General features: G+C 26.7%; 2 protein-coding genes across 2 annotated transcripts; both read right to left on the bottom strand.

Moving 5' to 3' along the window:
- Positions 1 to 940: 940 nt before the first annotated feature.
- On the bottom strand, positions 941 to 7,736 carry LOC110668219 (elongation factor G-1, mitochondrial). The gene is made up of 20 exons (XM_021829371.2): positions 7,237 to 7,736; positions 6,931 to 7,152; positions 6,586 to 6,707; positions 6,338 to 6,488; positions 5,967 to 6,038; positions 5,764 to 5,859; positions 5,598 to 5,686; positions 5,383 to 5,449; positions 4,937 to 4,975; positions 4,710 to 4,770; positions 4,303 to 4,412; positions 4,142 to 4,216; positions 3,988 to 4,056; positions 3,764 to 3,885; positions 2,700 to 2,825; positions 2,029 to 2,149; positions 1,821 to 1,921; positions 1,659 to 1,719; positions 1,396 to 1,449; positions 941 to 1,300 (listed from the first exon to the last, which is right to left on the bottom strand). The coding sequence occupies exons 1-20, from the start codon at positions 7,651 to 7,653 to the stop codon at positions 1,196 to 1,198; spliced, it is 2,280 nt and encodes a 759-aa protein (XP_021685063.2). The 5' UTR covers positions 7,654 to 7,736; the 3' UTR covers positions 941 to 1,195.
- A 465-nt stretch (positions 7,737 to 8,201) lies between these two features.
- On the bottom strand, positions 8,202 to 15,719 carry LOC110668201 (wax ester synthase/diacylglycerol acyltransferase 4). The gene is made up of 5 exons (XM_021829351.2): positions 15,420 to 15,719; positions 14,731 to 15,309; positions 8,845 to 9,198; positions 8,626 to 8,763; positions 8,202 to 8,544 (listed from the first exon to the last, which is right to left on the bottom strand). The coding sequence occupies exons 1-5, from the start codon at positions 15,606 to 15,608 to the stop codon at positions 8,383 to 8,385; spliced, it is 1,422 nt and encodes a 473-aa protein (XP_021685043.2). The 5' UTR covers positions 15,609 to 15,719; the 3' UTR covers positions 8,202 to 8,382.
- Between the last annotated feature and the right edge of the window lie 5,982 nt (positions 15,720 to 21,701).

Raw genomic sequence — 21,701 nt, 5'->3', positions numbered from 1 at the left:
AAATGTTCAACATAACTAAACTTATGTGATTCCTTTCTTTCCTATCGAGATTAAGCAAAAAATGGGGGCCATGGAGGACTTGGAAGTTAATTTTGCTCTTGCAGAGCAGGTTCCAAATAGAGCTCATCAATATTCTCTCTTCAATTTTGGGCCATGTGAAGACCCAATTTTCAAATGTGAGATTGAAAAGGCTGAGAAACTTATTACAATTATGGATGACAAACAACTTTCCAAGAAGATAAATTAAGGACAAAAAGGCTTTCAGACTTCTTGATTTCTGCCTTTCTCTAATGATTCTTTTCTTTATAACAAAGTAATGGCGGGTGGCGTAGATCAAACATCAAGAATTTACACGTCTTGTTGGTTTTCTTTGAAAGATGGATCGATGGGGTAATCTCAAGGTTGGAAAAGGTTTGGTTCTTCAGAAAGGATGCAACTTGGCAGGAGAAACTGGATCCTCTAAAACTAGATTTAGACAAGCTAAGTTTCTCCGATGGATACCAAGAGAGATGAATAAGCCAACAATTTGGCTGCTGGAAAACACCTTTAAGAGTAAAAATGGAAGTCAAGGAAGATTATACATTGGTTCAAGCTATTCCTTGGAAGGTGTGGAAGTTTATGATTAAAAAGAGCCTTACATAGTTTTACTTTCCTGTGATCCTTTCCTGAATATGATTTCTGAAAACATCAAACGGCATACACGTTCATTTTATTGCAGCTCACAGACAAGGAATTAGAGGAATTAAGAGAGATGAATTTAGCACCTAGGGTTGAAATTAAGCACACAAAATTGCAGCAGCAGCCTGAAGAAAGGGTGAAGCTCGCAAGCGCATATACTAAGAAAACAGCATGAGAAGAAGGACGTAATCATCTCCTTCAAATTCATAACAGCAAAGAAATTGTCCAGTTTCAAGCTGAAAACAGATGTTTTAGTCAACAATCTGCAAAACTAACTTTCGAGGTGATGTAATAATTATTACAATTACAATGTGACATTTGCATTTAAAAAATATCCTTTAATCCCATCTCTATTGGAATCTCATCCTTGCTATTGACCCATTGGCTACTGAATAAAAAATAAATATTTCTCACGTTTTTATCACGCAAAGATTATATATGTATGAAAAAATTATAGCATCTTTCAGTGAAAAAATTTGACTTGTGTAGGGGGCATCAGCTTTAACAAAATTCCCATCTATTCAGCAGCCTTGGTGGCCTTGTAGGTGTTCACCAATTGCATCTGCACATCTTGTGAAACAGGCGAATGCTCTTTGTATTCCATTGTGAATTCACCTTTACCCTGCACAAATACATGGATTATCAAATCCTACTGATAGAGATATTGAGCATTGAAACATTTTGCACTCATCATTGGAGTTTCTGCCATATGCATACCTGTGTCATGGAACGAAGGGATGTCGAGTACCCAAACATATTGTTTAGGGGAACCTGAAGTAAATTAGAGAATGACATAATCCATAAGGTCAGTTTAACAGTTTTATGTCCCAAAGTTAGATAATCAGCATGTGATATAAACATGACCAATCATTTCATGTTTGTAGTAAAATTCCATCAAATTTTTTTCCCTTTCACCGTTTGGGAGCAATGCCATCAAATTCCACATATATAATTTTGGTAAAGAGATAAGCTATGCTTACATGGGCAGTTATTACAGAGTCATCACCATCCTGGTCATTTCCAACTATCACACCTTTCCTCCTATGGCACCAAATACAGAAACATGCTAAGTTTCAGAAAAGAAGAAGCTTCCTCAATAACTTATTACAAAGAAAAATAAAAAAATAAATAAAAGCACTCACTTGTTAATATCACCAGCTACAGTACCCTGAAATTCTGTTGGTGCTTTCAGTTCCACCAGCATTATAGGTTCCAGTATAACGGGCTTTGCAGCTGCATAGCACTGATTAAGAAGAGAGACAAAGAAAGAAGGAAGATCAGGCCTAACCTCAAAAGATAGGCAATTCTACATAAAAATTCACCCCATAAACATTAGGATATGAGGAGGACCTGTCTAAAAGCATATATTGATGCTAATTTAAATGCAAGTTCACTAGAATCCACGGCATGGGAAGCACCATCTGTTAAAACAATACGAACATTTTCGACTGGATGCCCAATTAAAGAGCCTCTGTACATCAAAGCCAACAAAACCGTAGTTGTATTATCTGTACTCACATGAATCAGGTATATAATCACAAATACACTAAGAACCAGATAATACACATAACCCATCTGACAATCATCAGATCACCAGGTGCATATTTTACATGCATTTTAGGTAGGCAGCTAACACACTAAGAACCAAATTATACACATAACCTGTCTGATAAGCATCTTATCACCATGTATGCAACTACATCTATCAATCTGGTATGACAAGTAAATCAGATTAACTGGGTATATTATCCAACTTAGAAATCATTTTGAAGTATCCTTGCCTATCTAGCAATTCATTGGATCAATAGGTTGCTTCTATTATATTTCAATAGTACCATAATATGCCTTTTGAATTAGAGTATCTTTTTCATTTTCTTCAAGTGTACATTTTTCTAGTGACATACAATAACAGGATACAAGAATTGAAAAATAGGATAAAAGTAGATGCCACGGTGTATGCAATGACAAATTTGTATTCAGTTATCACTTATTATCTCTATTAGACAGCAAAGAGAACTCACGAATTGGCAGCTTCTTTAAAGCCCTTTTCAATTGCAGGAATAAAACCTGATGGTATAGCTTGTCCAACCATCATGTTCTCGAACAGGAATTTGGTAGGCGAGTCTGCTGGAAGTGGCTCAATAAACCTGCCCACAAGGAAATACAAGTTAAAAAAAAAAAAAAGAAAAACAAAAAATCCATGGAGTGGAAAAAAAAATCCATCATAACAACATATAAATCTACTTAATCTACTTGATGTCACAACAAACCGATCTTTAAAATTCTTCAGTTTACAGTAATAAAGGTTTTGAAAAATGAAAACCAAACATACGAAGGCAACAGCATATACAAACCTTGTTAACCATAACAAGCACAAAGTAATAATTAATTAATATTACCATAACAGTATAGATAACACAAATTTTAATTTCTAGGAAAAAGAGAATGAGAGGTTTTTTTTTTTTTTTTTAATTAAAAACAGAAATATTGCATCATATTGTTCTTCAAAATTTCTTTTCCGCAGGTCATTTGATAGTTTTTTTTTTTCAAAAATATAATTGATACACATAACTCGTAGTAGATTTAATTAAGTTTGTCATTTTTAAGAAATAACTAATTATAATTAATACTCCATTTAAATTGTTAATCTAAATTTAGCAGTCTTTGTATTTTTTGAGATAATTAATCAGTAACAAATGCTTTTTATCAAGCGCCCTTTGGGCGCTTTGATCATGCCAAATGTTATACTAATTGCATGAGATGTGGAATATAAACCATAATCAATAGTAACTCCACAACAATACACAATTCAGATGAAAAATAAAAGTTGAGATTTCATGAGAATGGAATTCCTACAAGGTAGCAATATGCCCACAGCCCACCCCTCACCAAAAACAAAAAAATCCTACCTCTTCTCCCACAGATGCATAGAGAGGAAGATGCACCAAAAACAACATAAAAACAATGAAATAAACAGGGGAAATTGAATTTAGATGCATAGCTCTTGGCAACTGGATTTCCATACAGGGGTTTTCTGAACTAGCTCAATTATGATAAACCCCAGAAGAAAATCATATTTGCTTACCCAATTACTCTTCCATATTGGCCTTGTCCTCCAGTTTGCTTCTTATGTAAATAATCAAATTCTGCACGCTGAGTAACAGTTTCTCTAAAGTTAACACGAGGTTTCCCAACAGTTGCATCAACCTGTTCAAGGAGAAGTTATGGAGAGAATACATAGAAAGTACTTTTCAATCAGTATAACGTTACTAAAGGGAAACCCTATTTCCAGTCATAAGAGGCAGATACCTTGTACTCTCTCCGAATGCGCTCCACATATATGTCCAGATGCAACTCTCCCATCCCAGAAATAATTGTCTGTCAAAGACATCAGGACATTACACCAATGACTAACTGTATGATTAAGAAACCAATAAAGAAGAAACTGATCTCAAGTACAAACCTGCCCACTCTCAGGATCCAAACCAACACGGAAAGTAGGATCCTCTTTCTGAAAACGATTCAAAGCTTTCGAAAACTGGAAAAGGAATATAAAATAATGCATAGATTAATTGGTAGCAATGCAAAACAAGGGAAACATGCATTTCCTTCAAAAGTACTCACTTGTCCTCCAGAGTCTTTTGAAACAGGTTGAACAGCTAATGACATAACTGGCTCAGGAACATTCATGGATGTCATAGTGTATCTAATAGATCCATCTGTAAAAGTATCTCCTGTTGATCCAATAAAATATTTAATTAAAACAAGATTCAAAAATAGGAAATATAAGAAATTTAACTGGAGACCAAGATGTATAATATAGGAAGAAAGAATAATAATCAATGCCCATCTCAACTATTTTCACTCCATAGTTGTCCCATAAAACTTTTTGCAGCTACACTATCAATGCCTATTCTTGCATTTTCCAATTATATTTTACTTGTGACTTCTCACTTTATGCTTATTCCCCTTAGACAACTATAAAATAAGACTAACATTTCTATGCACACATGTGAAGGAGGGAGTTAGACCTGAAGCACAATCCACTCCAAATACAGCAACAATTTGCCCAGCATGTGCCTCTTGAATGTCCTATAGCATAAAAATTCCCCAAGAACAGATAAGAGAACTTTAAATGAATTTAAAACAATTAGCCTCTCTAAAGACATGTAAAGATAATACTTTATTCATAGTCAAATTTATGAAGATCCAAAATTTCAATTGCACAAAGAACTAAGAGAAATATTAAGTGAAATACCTCCATTTCATTAGAATGCATCCGAACCAAGCGAGGAACCTATACCAAAAATGTTATTAGAACATTATCAAGCTACTAGGACTCAGAAACCTGGTCACATGTTTAAATAGTGTACCATATGACATAGCAAAAAAAATTCCAATTAATTGACAAATAAAATTTTAAAATTTTTCAAAATCTAACAGGCCAGCTAATATCATATAGAACACTGGTCCACAACAAACAGACAACATATATGCTTGCTTATAGGAATGTAGAATCTACGGTGTCATTAATTAAACAATTAGAATTATAAGCGCCTATGCTTACAGGTCTGAGAGACTCACTTAGCCACCGTTATAGGGAAAGACCTCAGGCTCACAATATCACAAAAAGAAAATAAATACAAAAAAAAAAAAAAAAAAAAAAAACTAACACCCAACTGAATCCTGAAGACCTGAACTCACCTTAATCTTCTTGCCTGTGTTTATGTTCACTATAAAATCACCCTTGCGAATGACACCCTCATAGATTCTTCACAAGAAATTAAAAAAAATAATAAAAAAAAAATGTTTAAGTGGACAATTACACATGTTCTAGCATAGACAAATGATACATAAGAATATACCCATGCAAAAATGGAAAAGACTCAAAATAAAACTAAACCAACTTTAAGTCACACCTTAGAAATGTCAATTGACCAAAACGCCCTTCCTCTAATTTAAAAGCCAATGCCACAAGTCGTCCATCTGGATTTCCAGCCAACAAGACCTACACCTCATTTAATCAGATTTTTGAAAGACAAATAATATAAACAGAAATCATGATAAAATTGTTCAACTAAATACCTTATCTTCATTCTTAGATTGGTCAAGAGCAAAGTTACTAACTTCAGTAGGACAAGGCAAATAACTAAGCACACCATCCAGAAGTGGTTGAACTCCCTGCAGTAAAAATGACAGATATGAAGAGTATAATTAATAGACAGATAAGATTAACGGTTACCACTGACAATACACAACTGATTCAGAGATGCAAGAAAATAAACTACCTTGTTCTTGAATGCACTTCCCATGAATACTGGAATAAATTTCCTTGCTACAGTAGCCCTGCGAATTGCCTCCTACTCAACAAGACAAATGAACTCTACATTTCAAGACCACAGCAATTATGCATACTTGCTATTTAAATTCTTGTGAAAAGCAAGTAAGAAGTACAATATAGACACTAACAAAGAGCAAAAAACACTAAATATGTGGTAGCACATAGGATGAAAACAATGGCACACAGTAGTAAAATAAGCAATAGCTACTGCAAACAGTCAAATAAACACTATCATTAGGCCATTAGCCAGCGTAATGTTCCTTTTAACACATGGAGAAATACATGAAATGAAAACCCATTTTTGCCCTTTTGACATACCTCAAGATCTGATGATGAAATAGGCTCATCTGCAAGAAAAGCATCAGCAAGTTTATCGTCAACTTCAGAAACAACTTCTATAAGTTCACGTCGTTTTTCAGCAACTATGGCCTCCATATGAGCAGGCACTTCCTCAGTAACAACTTTTTCACTGCAACAGGTAATAAAACAGATAAGCAAAAAGGAAAATAAAGCAGTACAAGGCCTGCTCCATAGAAACTAGACAAAAACGATAAATTGCAATTCACCCATTGGAACCATGGAAATAATAAGCTTTCAACTTCACAAGATCAATAAGGCCTTGAAAATCATCCTCCAAGCCAATTGGAACTTGAATAGCTGCACTGTGATGCCTCAGTTTAGACCTTGCCTGAGATATAGAACAAACAATTACAATAGGATAACATCATTGCAACTTGCAAGGCTAAAAAATGTGAACAGAAAATGACATTTTTGCAAAATAAAATTCAAGAATAAAAGCACAAAGCAACTAAAAATAACAAAAAATAATATTACATTTTTCTTCTGTTAATAAATTCAACCAAGTAAATTAACACATCCATTTGAATAATTTAAAAAGAAAATAGCATCACCTGGTTGAGAACCTTCCACGGATCAGCTCCCATTCGATCAAGTTTGTTAATAAAGGCAAGTCTAGGGACCTGATATCTCCTCATTTGCCTATCCACCGTTATAGACTGACTCTGCACTCCACCCACACTACAAAGCACAAGAATTGCACCATCCAGCACTCGCAAAGCCCTCTCCACCTCTATGGTAAAATCTACGTGCCCCGGTGTATCAATTATATTTATCTAAACCATTTCAAACCAAATCATTTCATTCACTCGAAGAATTAAGACTGCATTAATTGGATGAGTGAGGGAATTCTCAACTACCTGATAGCCATTCCAAGTACAATATGTGGCGGCGGACTGGATGGTGATGCCCTTTTCTCTTTCTAAGTCCATAGAATCCATCTTAGCGCCGACTCCATCGCGGCCGCGGACCTCGTGGATCTCATGGATACGGCCGGTGTAGTAGAGGATGCGCTCAGTGAGAGTGGTCTTTCCGGAGTCGATGTGAGCAGAGATTCCAATGTTCCGCAGGCGTTCCATGGACTCCTTCCACCATGGCTCCTCTTCCTTGGCGCGAGCGACGTTGGAGAATTGGCGGAGGCTGAAGTTGCCGAGGAGCAGGGCAGCGGTCGGGGAATGAGACGGCGGAGCTGGAGCTGTCGCTGTCGTTTTCGCGGTGGAAGAATAGAGGGAGAAGAGGAGACGCGATGTAGCGGATCCTCTAGAGAATCGGGCCATGGCGGAGGTGGAAATGAGATCGGAGACGAGGGAAAACCCTATACCGGGGCCTGAGGTTTTGAGGGGGTTTTGCTTGTCTTAATTGGACTGCGAAGAGAAATGAGTTTGAGCCTCACGTGGAACTGATTGGCCTCATTATGTAGCCCAGCCCACCATTTCTTGTGTACCAATTAGGATAAGCATTCGGTCGATTTCAACCCAATAATTAAAAAATTAAATTTATTAATTATAAAAAATTGAGCCGAATCCAACAGGAGATGTAACCGAATTAAACTGAAAATTTTCAATTTAATTTTTTATTTTTTTAGTTCGAATCCGTTTTATTAAGCATTTCTAATATTAATTTTATATATTATAAACTAATTAATCTCCTCCATTCAATAAAAATCAAAATAATAAAATTTAAACTAAAGAATTTGCAAATTCAATTAATTAAATTATAAAATAATAACATTATATTACAAATTTATATAAATTTTGGCAGCGAAACAATTATTTGCAGTTATCATATCTATCATATTTAGTATTTGATATCTGTCATATTCATATATGATAAAAAAAAATTTTCAAATTATCATGGATTCAAGTAATGGAATCCACTCATTAAATATATGGGTCTTACACATGTATCTTGAATATGAATACATGATATACCGGATATTTATCTGTGATTGGGAGGGAATTAAGAACAGGAAAGGAAAGTTTGGTACAGAAACTATGCGTCTTGTTTTAATTGGCTGGTGAAGGAGAAGCGCCAAATGCAGCCTTGAATATCATGTCAAAAGCATTCTGCATATGAAATTTGAAGTTCTGTGGATCTATGAAGTCCTTTTCTACTAGAGCAGCAACCCTAAGCTTTCCCATGTAACTTAACACCCCTGTCATCAGACTCTGCAATTCCATAAAAAAACATGTGTGTCGTTTATAAATCCTAGTAAAATCTGTATGCTTGTAGAGAGCAGAGTTGTTTACCTGAGGTGCACCAGTGACCACAAAGTATAAGCCTTTGACAGGATGATTAGCTAACGCCATCTGTTCCATTGGTCCAATCACATTTGTGATTCCCAAGCTTGTATTCTTCAATGTGCCATGGAGATGTTTAGATACTGCCTGCAAAATCATTTCCTTATCAAACACTCAGAATCAGTGAACAAAAGTTCAAAAGTTTCTATGTATGTACATATGTCATACCTCAGGGCCTCTAAATTTCCTGACAAGCTGAAGGTATTTAGCAGTGAGGAAAACGGCAAAAGAACTTCTCTTTCTTTGGATGACTTTCCTAGCTTTCCAAACAAATTGGAGAGGATCTTTAACATCTGAGGCACTCAATTTTGGAATGGACACAGACATGAATGCGAAATGGTTGCCCCATGGCACCTCAGCATCAGGTTTAACCATTTCTTGGACAGACTTGTAGCCTCCAAACATCCTTGTATTTAGCAGCACCAATGATGTTGTTCGTGCCTTCCCTGAACCTTGCTTCACTGTTTCCATGTACAATCGAGTTGCCAGAAAAATTGTCCCCGTAATTACATCATTTATCGTCTGTTATCAATAGACAACAACAAATTAAACTGCTGCTATTATAATAGATCGAGTATATATTAAATGCATCGTGAAAATTTTATTTTATATTATATTTTTTAGAAGATAATAAAAATAAATAAATCATAAATCAGATACATTAAAAAAGACATAGGAACTGATCATCAAGTGGTTGAGACATCAAATTTGAGCTTTAAATAATGGCTGAGACTCATAAATAGTTGGAGAGCGAATGTGGTGAAGACATTTCTGACAATCAAACCAAAGCCCAAAAGAATATTTATCACTTCATATTTATTTTCAGCTTTTATATTTTATTTTTATGTCTTTTAGATATTTTCAAAATTAAAAAAAAAATCGACCATTAATTTAATTTAATTGTATGATGAGACAAACATTATTTCATTAAAAACTAATTATTATAATTAACTAATAATAACATAAGGGTCTAAAAAGCTAACTACCATCATTAATAAAATAAGAGAATTTTATTCTTGAACATGTAAGAAGGCAGAGTTAAATATAAGAGCTTTTTACCAAATAGGTGCAATAAACAAAATAATATATCAAGAAAGGTGGGTTTGAACTTAATTACTAAAAGGAGTGAAATTGTGGAAAGTTTTGAGAGTCGGACACTAATTATAATAATATTTTGATAACGAGATGCTAATTATAATGGCGTTTTAAGCCAGACGCTATTCATAATATCGTGCACTTGATTTCAGTTAAAAATTATTAAATTAAATAATTAAAAAAATTAAAGAAATATTGGACATTTTCTGTGGTAGCGTCTAATTTTATTTTTTTTATTAATTATTTTATTTTATATTTTTAAATAAAATATAAATATTATTTTAATAAATAATGTTATAATAATTATTATTTTAGACAATTATTATTATTTCAGACCATAATATTTTTATTATAAATAATTATTTTTAATTGAAAATTAAATTAAATTGCAATTAAATAAAAAAATTAAAATATAAAATGTTATTAATTTTGTTTCAATAATTACTTTCAAAAATAATAAATTACTAAATATTAAATTAAATTTTAAATTAAATAAAAATTACAATATAAAATATTGTTAATTTTATTTTAATAATTATTTTGAAAAAATAATTAATTATTAATTTTATATGTTATTAATTTTATTTTAATAATTATTTCAAAAAAAATAAATTACTAATTTTAATTAAGCATTACTATTAATTTTCCTCAATTATTAAGATTTCAATATTAAATATGTTATTCAATTATTATATTTTTATTACCAAAAAAATTGTTAAAAATAATAAAAGTATTAAATTTATTGCATAAATTAATAAAATTAAATAGATGAGCTAAAACTGACCTATAAATGAAAATATTTGAATAATTTGTAAATTGATGAGTTTAATTATTTTTAATTATGTATAATTGCTAAAATTGAAAATAATATGAAAAATTTATGATTAAATTGATAAAAATGAAAGGTTTGATTAAAATTACGGATAATAATAAGTGAAGTACTAGCGAAAATCGCCCTACCTAAATTCAAACCCATCACAGATATTATTTTTCAAATTCAAACTCGTCACAAATCTGATTATATACTACCTAAATTTATTCAATTAGAGTTTACTCAAATCGAGTACCCGTGAATACTAGATCTATTGCCACCCCTAGTTAAAATTAATAATTAACATAAAGGTTTTTTTTTTCATTTAGCCTAAAATTAATTAAATATATAGTAATAAAATTAATATTGATTAAATGCACACATTAATTGAGACAAATAAATTTTTTAAAATTGATTCAATAATTAAACTAGTGAAGACAAAAGATTTAAGAGTTAAGATTTAACTGGAGTCGAATCTTGATTTAATCATTATATTATGAAATAATATGAATTATTTTGTAAAATTAATAATTAGAAAAAAATTAATAATAATACTTATTTATAATTAGTAATAAAATTAATAAAATTTAAATTTAATAATTAAATATTTTTTTGAAATAATTATTAAAACAAAATTAACAATATTTTCTATTGTAACTTTTTATTTAATTTAAAATTTAATTAAATATTTAGTAATTTATTATTCTCTGAAAGTAATTATTAAACAAAATTAATAACGTTTTATATTTTATTTTTTTATTAATTAAAAATTGATTTAATTTTAATTTAAAAAATAATTTTTATAATAAAAATATTATAGTCTACAATATTAATTATTATAATATTATTTAGTAAAATAATATTTATATTTTATTTAAAAATATAAAATAAAACAATTAATAAAACAATAAAGTTTGATATTGGCTATGGTAGCGTGCAGCTTTCCTTTAATTTTATTTAATCATTCGATTTTAAATGTTATTATAACTAACATAATGTCTATGCTATGCATAGTTAATTTATAATTTTTATTTTTTAATTTAATTTTTAATTATGTTTTAAATAAAATAAATTATTATTAATATTAAATTAATTTTAAATTAAAATTTTTTTTTATTTAATTTAATTTTAATAAATTTTTATTTATTATAATAATAAAATTTTAATTAATTTATGATATAATTAATGAAAATACATATTTAATTCTTTTCATACATGTATTAATTGTAGTTTTCATGATTATTTCAATTAAAATGTAATAAAAATATTTTATTCAAAAAATAATTTAAGTTTTGTGAAATTTTTATATTTTATCTCATAATTTATGTTAATCAATATTTATTTTTTTATCAATTACAAAAAATATATTAAATTAATGAGAAAATAATATTATTTTAAAAATATATAAATATAATATTTTTTTGCTATTAATATAGTAAAAAAATTAAATGGCTAATAATGAATTAAATTATTTGATTTTAATAGTAATGAAAATATATAACATTATTATTAACTAAAGATAATATTATATTATATTATTTTTTAAAAAATATTATGTGAAAGTATAAATTCTTTTTTATTAATCAAATATATTTTTTATAAAATAATTTTTTGACAAAAATGCTTATCACTTTATATAAATTTATAATATAAAATAAATATATTTCATAAAAATTAAAATTTTAAAATATCATATTTTTTATTAATATAATAAATATTAAAAATACATAATATTTTTCAAAAAACAAATTCCATAATTTTAATACTATAACTTTAATTTTTTTTAATCATTTTTATTTATAGCTAAATTTTTTATGCAATCCTTTTTAATTTATTTTTGAAATTTTATTTTTATATAAAAATATAATTGAGACTGGAGAGATAATTTATGCATAAAAATATAAATATTTAATTAAAATTTAAAAATAATCATGTTAAAAATTAATAATAATAAAATATGAATAATCAAAATATTAGTTATCATTGCATTTAATATGTAGTTATAATGAAATAAAATATTCAAAGTTTAAGAAATATTAAATAAGAAATTTATAAGAAATTAATAATTGAATAAATATTAATTAAATAGATTTAAATAAATAAATTTTAGGAATGATAACTAATAACTTTGAAATAAATAATAAAAAATAGTATAAATAAAAAAAATTTTTAAAAGTATTTAGGTAAAATAAAAATATTTGGTAAAAAAAATACTTAGTGTATATTAAATGTCTCGATATACAATATATAGATAAACAAATAAAAATCATTTAAATAAAAATTAATTTATAATTAAATATTATTTAATTGAAAAACGGTAATAAACATTCAAATTCAATTTTTATAACAGTAAAATGCTTCATATTTGTTTGATCATTTTAATTAAATTGTTAGAAGTTGGCTATAATGATAATAATAATAATAATAAGCATTAATTAATTTTAAAAAAGTAAAATAAAAAGAATATTAAATTATTAATATAAAAAATAATGCATACTAATTATAAATAAATTAAATTTTTTTATTTTATTTTTTTAATATTTTATATATACACTTTTTGTCTCTCAAAAATTTTCATAAAAATTTTATCATAAAAATAATAAAAAATATAATAATATAATAAAAATATTTGTTAAATATATGAAATAATTTAAGATTGATTAAATTATATGATAATTGATTATAAGATCACAAATTAATAGTCAATTTTCTTTAAATTAATGGCCATCAATGACCTTTTATTATTATTATTATTATTATTATTATTATTATTATTATTATTATTATTATAATAAAGGGTAACATGTGGTAAATAATATTTTTACATAAATAAATTTATAAAAAATAATATAAATAGCTTTTAAATATTAAATTTAATCATAAAATTTAAAAATTAAATTTTAAAGAAAAAAATAATTTAAATAATAAATGTTAAGATAGTATTATAAATAATAATGATAATTAAAAAAGAAATAAAAAAAAATTAAATAATAATTAGTATTTATAAAATAATATAAATAATTTTTAAATATTATATTTAATTATAAAATGTCTTAATTTTTAAAAATTAAAATTTAAATAAATAATATTTTAAATCATAAATGTTAAGGTAATATTATAAATAACAATGATAATTAAAAGAGAAATAAAAAAATAAATAATAATTAGTATAAAAAAGAATATTTATGATTGATTATGAGATCACATATTAATAGGCAATTTTTTGAAACTAGTGGCCATCAATGACCTTATTATTATTATTATTATTATTATTATTATTATTATTATTATTATTATTAAGAAAATATGTAGTAAATAATATTTTTATATAAATGAATTTATAAAAAAATAATATAAATAATTTTTAAATATTACATTTAATCATAAAATGTCTTAATTTTTTAAAAATCAAATTTTAAATAAAATAATAATTTAAATCATAAATGTTAAGATAGCATTATAAATAATAATGATAATTAAAAGGAAAATAAAAAAATAAATAATATTTAATATTTATAAAATAATATAAATAATTTTTAAATATTACATTTATTTATAAAATGTTTTAATTTTTAAAAATTAAAATTTAAATAAAATAATAATTTAAATCATAAATGTGAAGGTAGTATTATAAATAATAATGATAATTAAAAGAGAAAAAAAATTAAATAATAATTAATATAAAAGATAGTATTTATGAAAGATGACACATGGTAAATTTAAAAAAAAAAAAGTATCACGTACCATATCTTTAGAAATACATCTTTTTATATATATATATTAACGTATTGCCTTCAAAACGATATTATAATTAACATCCTGTCTTCAAAGCACTATTATAATTAGTGTCCCCCCCTTAAATCTTCTAACTTAGAATAATTTCAGCCTTTTGATAATTAAGTTCAAACTCACCCTTGTTTAGTATATTATTTTTTCCGTTACATCTGTTTGGTAAAAAACTCTTGATATAAAGTTAATTAATAAGCTTAATAAATCATAAGTCTAAATTTTTTTCTTCTGTATGAAATTTTGTTATGGGATTTTGGTAGAAGATTAATAAGGGTAATTAACACTTAAACCTATGTTTTTAAGCTTATACTAAATGTATACTAACAGTTAGAAAAAAGAACTGCAGTAGATGAACTTACCACTCCAAGCTTGGTCCTGATTTGTTTGATATGATGAAGAGAGAAAGACAATGTTACAACAGAAACAGGCAGACACTCCACTGCAGGATGCCCAGATCGGATAGGAGATTTATCATCTTCAACCAAACTACTCTTTATAATGCTTGAACCAAAATCCGATATAGTATGCAACCCCCAAGAGAAAAAACTTAGCAAGCTTCTGCATATGCTATTCTTTTTTCCCTCCAACTTATTATTATGCAACTGAACAGATGGAAATGTCAAGGGCATTGCAGGATTATCAGCCCTTTTTAAACATGAAAGAAGAGCTCCCATTAGAGAGAAGCCATCGCCGAGCGAGTGGTGAAGCTTGAAGATTGCATTTCCTTCTGCTTCACTAGTTGGGTATTTTATTATGTGAATTTCCCACAATGGTTGGCTTTGTGGTAGCTCTTCCATGGCTATCATTGATAGATAATCGTCAAGGCAATCGTCATAAAATTTTCTTGACTTTCCAGCTGGGAATATAGGTACTTTTACGTGATCTTTGAGCCTCACTTCAACTTTCTTCCAACGTTTCTCTCCTTTTTTGTTTATAACCTGTTACCAAATTCTCTCTTGAATCCAGGGAAATCAATAATTTTCCTTTTCTTTTGTGTTATATCATATGAATTAAAAAGAAAAGAGAGAGAGAGGGGGAGAGTAAGTACCATAACAGAAGAGAAACGAGGATTGATAGGAAGGAACACATCCTTGAGCAATGCCATAGTTTGAGAGTCATCGATGGGAACTTCAGATTCCAGAACTCCAATAATACAAAGTGATAAAATAGAAGTGCTCAGATATTGTCCCGTAGGACTCACAGGTTCTGAAACTTCTATTTCTTGCTCGATCTCCATTATTTCTCTTTCTTTACAGTTGCCCAAAGAAAGCAAGACTGAACATCTTATCTATACTGTGTTGCATGATGGGAAGGGGTGGACCGAAGACCAAGGGTGGCGCCCCTCAATTTATTTATTTATTTTAAAAATTATATGTTATAATATAATTCTAAAGTCATGGACCTAAAAATAAGTGGGTCTTCCCCTCCCATTTTATAAAAAGTTTGGAATATTATAAATATAACACATTAACTCTAAAACAAAAATAATAAAAATAATAATAATAATAATAAATTTGTAGAGTTAAAATATTATTATGCTAAAAAATATTTTATAAATGAAATATAATAATTAAATATTATAACGTGAGAATTTATGTTTAGAATATTCTAAAAATAAAGTATTTATTATATGCTTAATTTATAAGAGATTAATTGATAATTTTTTTAGAAAAAATTATAAAAAAAAATGGTTTCATTCATTTTTCATTTGAGAGTCTGTGATTCACTTTTTGATAAAATAATATCTTGAGATTTCATATCGTTAGTAAATGATAACTTTTCATCCTCTCTTCATTAAAAGACGCCAAACGTTAAGTAAAAAGTATTGATATAAAAAAGAAATTTATTTATATGAAACAAAAAAAAATTATAAAAAAATTTATTGTAATTTTGCTCATTTTCACTTTAGGATTTGATATTTAGTTTGCAACAAAGTGATACTCTAAAATTTTACATTATTAGCAAACCAAATGAATTATTTAACTCTAAAGACAGTCAGAATATGAGATCTTTCACTTTTGAAATATCATGAAAAAGTTTATATATATTCCTTTATAAAAGCTCAATTTGCTAGTTTCAGTTTATTGCAAAATGAATCACAAACTCTAAAGCGAAGGTAAGTGAAATCAAATCATATTTTATAATATATGTTAGGTTCTTAAATGATAAAGTAAAATCAATCTAATATTAGAACAATTATATTGCAAAATCTTCTCAATTGAAAGTATGTGTACCAATGATTTTGGATTGTACGACATATAAAATCTAAGCCTTGGTCTATTTGTATGAATATTTTACTTATATTGTTTGATGATAGTGTAATTTATAATTTTTTATTAATTATAATATATAATTATATGACTACTTAAATTTTAAAGATGGCAATAAGGTGGGGAATGCTCCTCTCATCCTTGTCCTGCAGAGGATGAGGGTCTGGGTAAATTTTTTCATGGAGTTTTTTTTTATTTTAATTTATCATTAAATAATATAAATTTATTTATTACATTATATGCTAAGTTTTAAATATAATCTTAATAATATATATTAAAATTTTACTATTTAATTACATAAAGATATAAAAATAAATTAATTTTAAATAAAAAATAATATATTATTATCAGGATAAATTTCAAGGATTTGAGATCGGAAAAATGTCTCTCCATCCTTACCTCACATAACATCGGCGACGGGCAGAGTTTGAATGTGAGGTGAATTGGATTGAGTCGGAAATCATTGTCATTCCTGTTAAATTTTGGGCCCTCATATTTAAATCTGCATTGACCTAGATGATGAGTTTGACATTTAAGTATGAAAGCTAAGAAAACAGAGTCGATCTAATTTAATTTTCAAAGTTATCTTAATGAATAACCTGTATCATATGTGTGTGTGCGTTTCTTAAATTTAATTTTTAAAAAATTATTTTTTTTATTTTTATATTTAAATTTTTTATTTTATCTCAAACGAATATACATAATTAAAACATAAAAAAATTAAGATTAAATAATACATTTAATCGCTTATAAAAAAGTTATATATTTAATTCATAATTTTTTAATTATAAAATAATTTTATTAATTTAGTCAAATAATGAAGTTATAAATGGTATACACCTAAAAATTTCTCAAATGTCAAACTCATTAAAAAGATAATTGTATTATACATTAATGTTTCTCAAAATTCTTAAAAAATAAGAATCTGTTTCTTTCGTATTAATTTTCAAATTTTAATTAGGTTCACATCGCTACTAGGAATACTAGGTAACTATTTAAAAAAAAAAATAATTTTATTAGGACTAAAAATTAAAGTCAAAGATATGGATTTAATATGATATAATTATGCTAAATTAAAGCATCAATGAGAATCCTATAAGTTTATATTGAATTATTTTTATTATCTATTAAATAAGGTTGTGTGGAATGAAATATCACATCGCTTAATATCTAACGCTCACTAGATTTATATACCTTTTGAGGACTTATAACTTATAAGCTAGCTTTTGAGTTGGACTAAAACGCTCAAAGTGGTAACAGAGTCTTGGTTGCAAAAAATGGTGAAGGGCGTGTGGAATGAAATCCCACATCGTTTGAATATATAACGCCCACCAAACTAGGGCTGAGTATTCGGTTCAAATCGAACTAAACCGAATCATTAAAATCAAATTAACCGAATTTTAGAAATCGAATGGAATTAAAATGAATGAAAAATCAAATTGAACCGAGCCGCTCTATTTTAATTCAGTTCAATTTAAATCGATCAGTTTTTAAGTTTTAATGAATTTTTTAATTTATACTTGACTTTCAAGTTATTTGATTTGATTTTGATATTAGTTTAAACTTAATAACTACTAATCAATGAAATTAAATAATATATATATATATATATAATTACATATAATTCTTAAATTCTATATAAAAATAAATCAATTTAAAAATCAAGAAAGTAATTTGATTCTTTTCGGTTAAATTAATTTTTTTTCTAAAATCAAACCTAACAGAAATAATTGAAAATCTTAAATTAAAAATCGAATCAAACTAAACTGAATTATCTTAAAATCAAATTAAATTAAGGAAGTTTGGTTCCATTTATTTAGTTTAAACCGAATATTTCTCACTCCTACACCAGACTTATGTATTCTTTGAAAACTTTCAATTTAACAATTAACTTTTTGAGTTGAGCTCAAAGGCTTTATTATTATTTTAAATCAAAATATTTAATAAATTACATACTCATAATATAAAAATAAAATTTAGAATAATAAAAAAATATGTAAATTTATTGTTAATTTGTTATATAGAACATTTTAATAGAAATTAGATGTATCCACCAGCATTCATCGTTCACTACCTTGAATAGAATAATGAAAGTCTATTTACAATTACACGCGTGACACGCCCTCTTACTTGCCACCTGCTTGTTGCAACATTTATTTATATCTTTTAAAGAAAGAAAGAAATTCAATTTGGAGTTCCAACTATTACCAAATAAAATTAAGATCTGTACTTCTATGCTTCTCACTTCAGGCACTAGCTATTATTTTTGCCTTGTTTGGTTCAACTAACTTTCTTAGAACATAAACTTCCACCAGGTAAAATAATTGATATGGGAGCTTCACTGATACACATATGTACATTGTCAAACAGGGAACATCAAGTGGCTGGCTTTGGCTTTCTCTCTCTAGAAGGTCTCCTTCTTGTTTATGAACAGAAACTGCAATTAAGCAGCTTACCCGCTTGTTAGTCAAGTTTTGCATGCATGACACGTCTTTTCTATTTAATTCCATTGATTAAATATTCTTTATGATGGTTCTTATAAGTTTGTTGTTGTCCTTTTTATCTTGAAAAAAAAAAAGTTTCTTTTTTTTTATTTAAAAATAAATATATATATACATATAATTTAGAAAGATGACATATCATTTTTTATAAAATTATGATAATTTTATTAAGATATATTAATTCATATAAATCGCTTACACGCACTATTTATATTTGATATAAAATCTTAAAAAATCAGTTATTTACACAGTAAATATGAAATTTTGAAGCACCAATCTTCTATATAATAGACTACATATACAAGACTCATATATATATATATATATATATATATATATATATATATATATATATATATAATAGGGATTTGCCTTTTTCAATAGAAAAATCACAAGGAAATCAAGATGTGGGACTGAGCTTTTAGTCTAAAAAGAGACGTCCCATATGCATCCATCTGCTTAACAATAACCAGATAGCAACGCCAACTAGAGGCTATCTTCTCTTTTTTTGGTTTTCCATCAGTACAGTTGACGAGTCGTTAATAATTAATAAATGACAACAAAATTAATTTCATGTTCTTATCAAACGTTGTTCTTGATAATTGCCTATTTATTGTTGTTCAACATTTTCCAGAAATTAGTTAAATTTCAATTTACTTTGGTCCAGATTTCTTGATGGAATTTTTTTTATTTAATTAATTATCAATTTTTTAATAAATTATTCATTCTATCTACTTTTATTTGTCAATTTTTATCTATCGTTTATTTTAAATTATAATAAAATAATATTTAATTTAACTAAATTATTTTTTATTTTATCTAAATAAAAGAGGAAAAAAAATGGTAAGATGAGTTATAAAAAATTATAAAAATAATTATTATACTTAATAAAGATAGGTTGATATTGAAAAAAATTAATCAATGCATCTTAATATTCTTAAAATGATAAATAATTTTAAATAAAATAATTTTTAAAAAATAATAAATAAAAATAAATAAAATATTATTAATTATTTACTCAAATCTCATAATTTATCGTAATAGATAAAATTGATAATATTTATATTAATTTATTCAGCTTAATTCTTTTATTATTATTATGAATCTCATAAAATATCATAACAAAATCGTATTATGAATTCTTCAAATTAATTATAATTTATATTTAATAATTAATATATCTAAAATATAAATAATAATAATAATAATAATAAAATGTAAAAATTTCAAGAGTTAAAAGTAAAATTTTATATATTTTAAGGGATTAGAAATTATTAAATTAAAAATGATAATAAAATTTTTTAAAAATTATATAAAAATTTTAGAAATTAAAGAGTTATATATCACAAAATTTGGGAGGCCATAGCCCTTCCAACAATGCATATAATAGGTCCACCTATGTACTGTCAAGTTCACTTTTGCATTGATTATTTTTCGAAGACTATTGGGGTTGCCCACTGACAGTTTCATCGGCTTTGCCATTTTGGGCTTGGGAATATGATTATTGTCGTAGATTTAGACCGTCTCATGGGTTTGGGATCCGCCTGACCCGAATCCTTTAGGTTGGGTCTATACTTTGAGAAGGGTGTGAAGTAGTTTATGCCTTAACTGGGTTCGGGTTGAAACTAAACCGGTTAAATTTGAATGGATTGAAATCATATTTAAAATAGGCTAGAAGGTTCAGTTTGAAACTGAAATTAAAATTTTCCCTTTAAAAAAAAAATCAATTTAATCAAAATCAAACTGAAATGAAACTAAAATCAAAACCAATGAATTGTAATAATATTTTTAATATCGGGAGGTAGCTGTATCCCTTCTCACTATAAAGATAAACTATCTTATAATAGGAAATTGAAAAAACTTAAACTCGAGATCTCTTCAATTTCTATACCTTAAAGATGAAGGAAGAATAATGATTATCTGATTGACGATTTTTGTTATTTTAAAAGAAAAAAATTGAACCCAAAGATAATTATATTTTATTTTCTATAATTTTCTAAGGAGTTTCTTTTAATATTAAAAAGTTTTAAAGAATGGAGAAATATTAAAAATTGAATTTTAACTTCATACACTCAAGTAAGATATTTAACTATTTAAATAATTTCTTTAATTTTTGGATATTATATTTAATTGCTCATCTTCATTCAAGAGGGAAAAGAAACACAAAATTAAGTACAAAAGTCATATTTCTAAATTATTTTTGAATAAAATTATTAAGGTTGTTGATTGAATTGACTGAACAAGATCTCATTATTGTAGAAAATTAATAAGGTTGTTCATGGAATTGACTAAACAATAGTTGAATTAAATTACAACCATTCAAATATAAGCATTTAATTGATTGACATCTATTTATAGGATTAGTCTAAATTAATAATGGATAGCAAATGCTCTCCTAAATTAATTCTTTTTTTTAAAAATAATATTTTAACTCAAAATAAGTGAATATCTTAAATAAACTCAAAATTTAAATGGTCAAACTTAAATCCTTAAAAAAGATTATAAGACTTAATTTGAAAGAATATATATATATATATATATATATATATATATATATAT

This window comes from Hevea brasiliensis, chromosome 10, assembly GCF_030052815.1.
Source record: "Hevea brasiliensis isolate MT/VB/25A 57/8 chromosome 10, ASM3005281v1, whole genome shotgun sequence".
NCBI lineage: Eukaryota > Viridiplantae > Streptophyta > Magnoliopsida > Malpighiales > Euphorbiaceae > Hevea > Hevea brasiliensis.
The sequence above is the reverse complement of the archived record's forward strand: the minus strand, read 5'-3'. Positions and strand labels throughout refer to the sequence as shown.

Excerpts from the sequence above, each read along its gene's own strand:
- LOC110668219 (XM_021829371.2), bottom strand. The coding sequence starts at position 7,653 with ATGGCCCGATTCTCTAGAGGATCCGCTACATCGCGTCTCCTCTTCTCC. Across the intron at positions 5,687-5,763 it reads AATCTAAGAATGAAGATAAG|GTCTTGTTGGCTGGAAATCC; the intron begins GTATTTAGTTGA and ends AATGAGGTGTAG. Across the intron at positions 5,450-5,597 it reads GGTCAATTGACATTTCTAAG|AATCTATGAGGGTGTCATTC; the intron begins GTGTGACTTAAA and ends TTTCTTGTGAAG.
- LOC110668201 (XM_021829351.2), bottom strand. The coding sequence starts at position 15,608 with ATGGAGATCGAGCAAGAAATAGAAGTTTCAGAACCTGTGAGTCCTACG. Across the intron at positions 8,764-8,844 it reads GGAAATTTAGAGGCCCTGAG|GCAGTATCTAAACATCTCCA; the intron begins GTATGACATATG and ends ATGATTTTGCAG. Across the intron at positions 8,545-8,625 it reads TGGTCACTGGTGCACCTCAG|AGTCTGATGACAGGGGTGTT; the intron begins GTAAACAACTCT and ends ATGGAATTGCAG.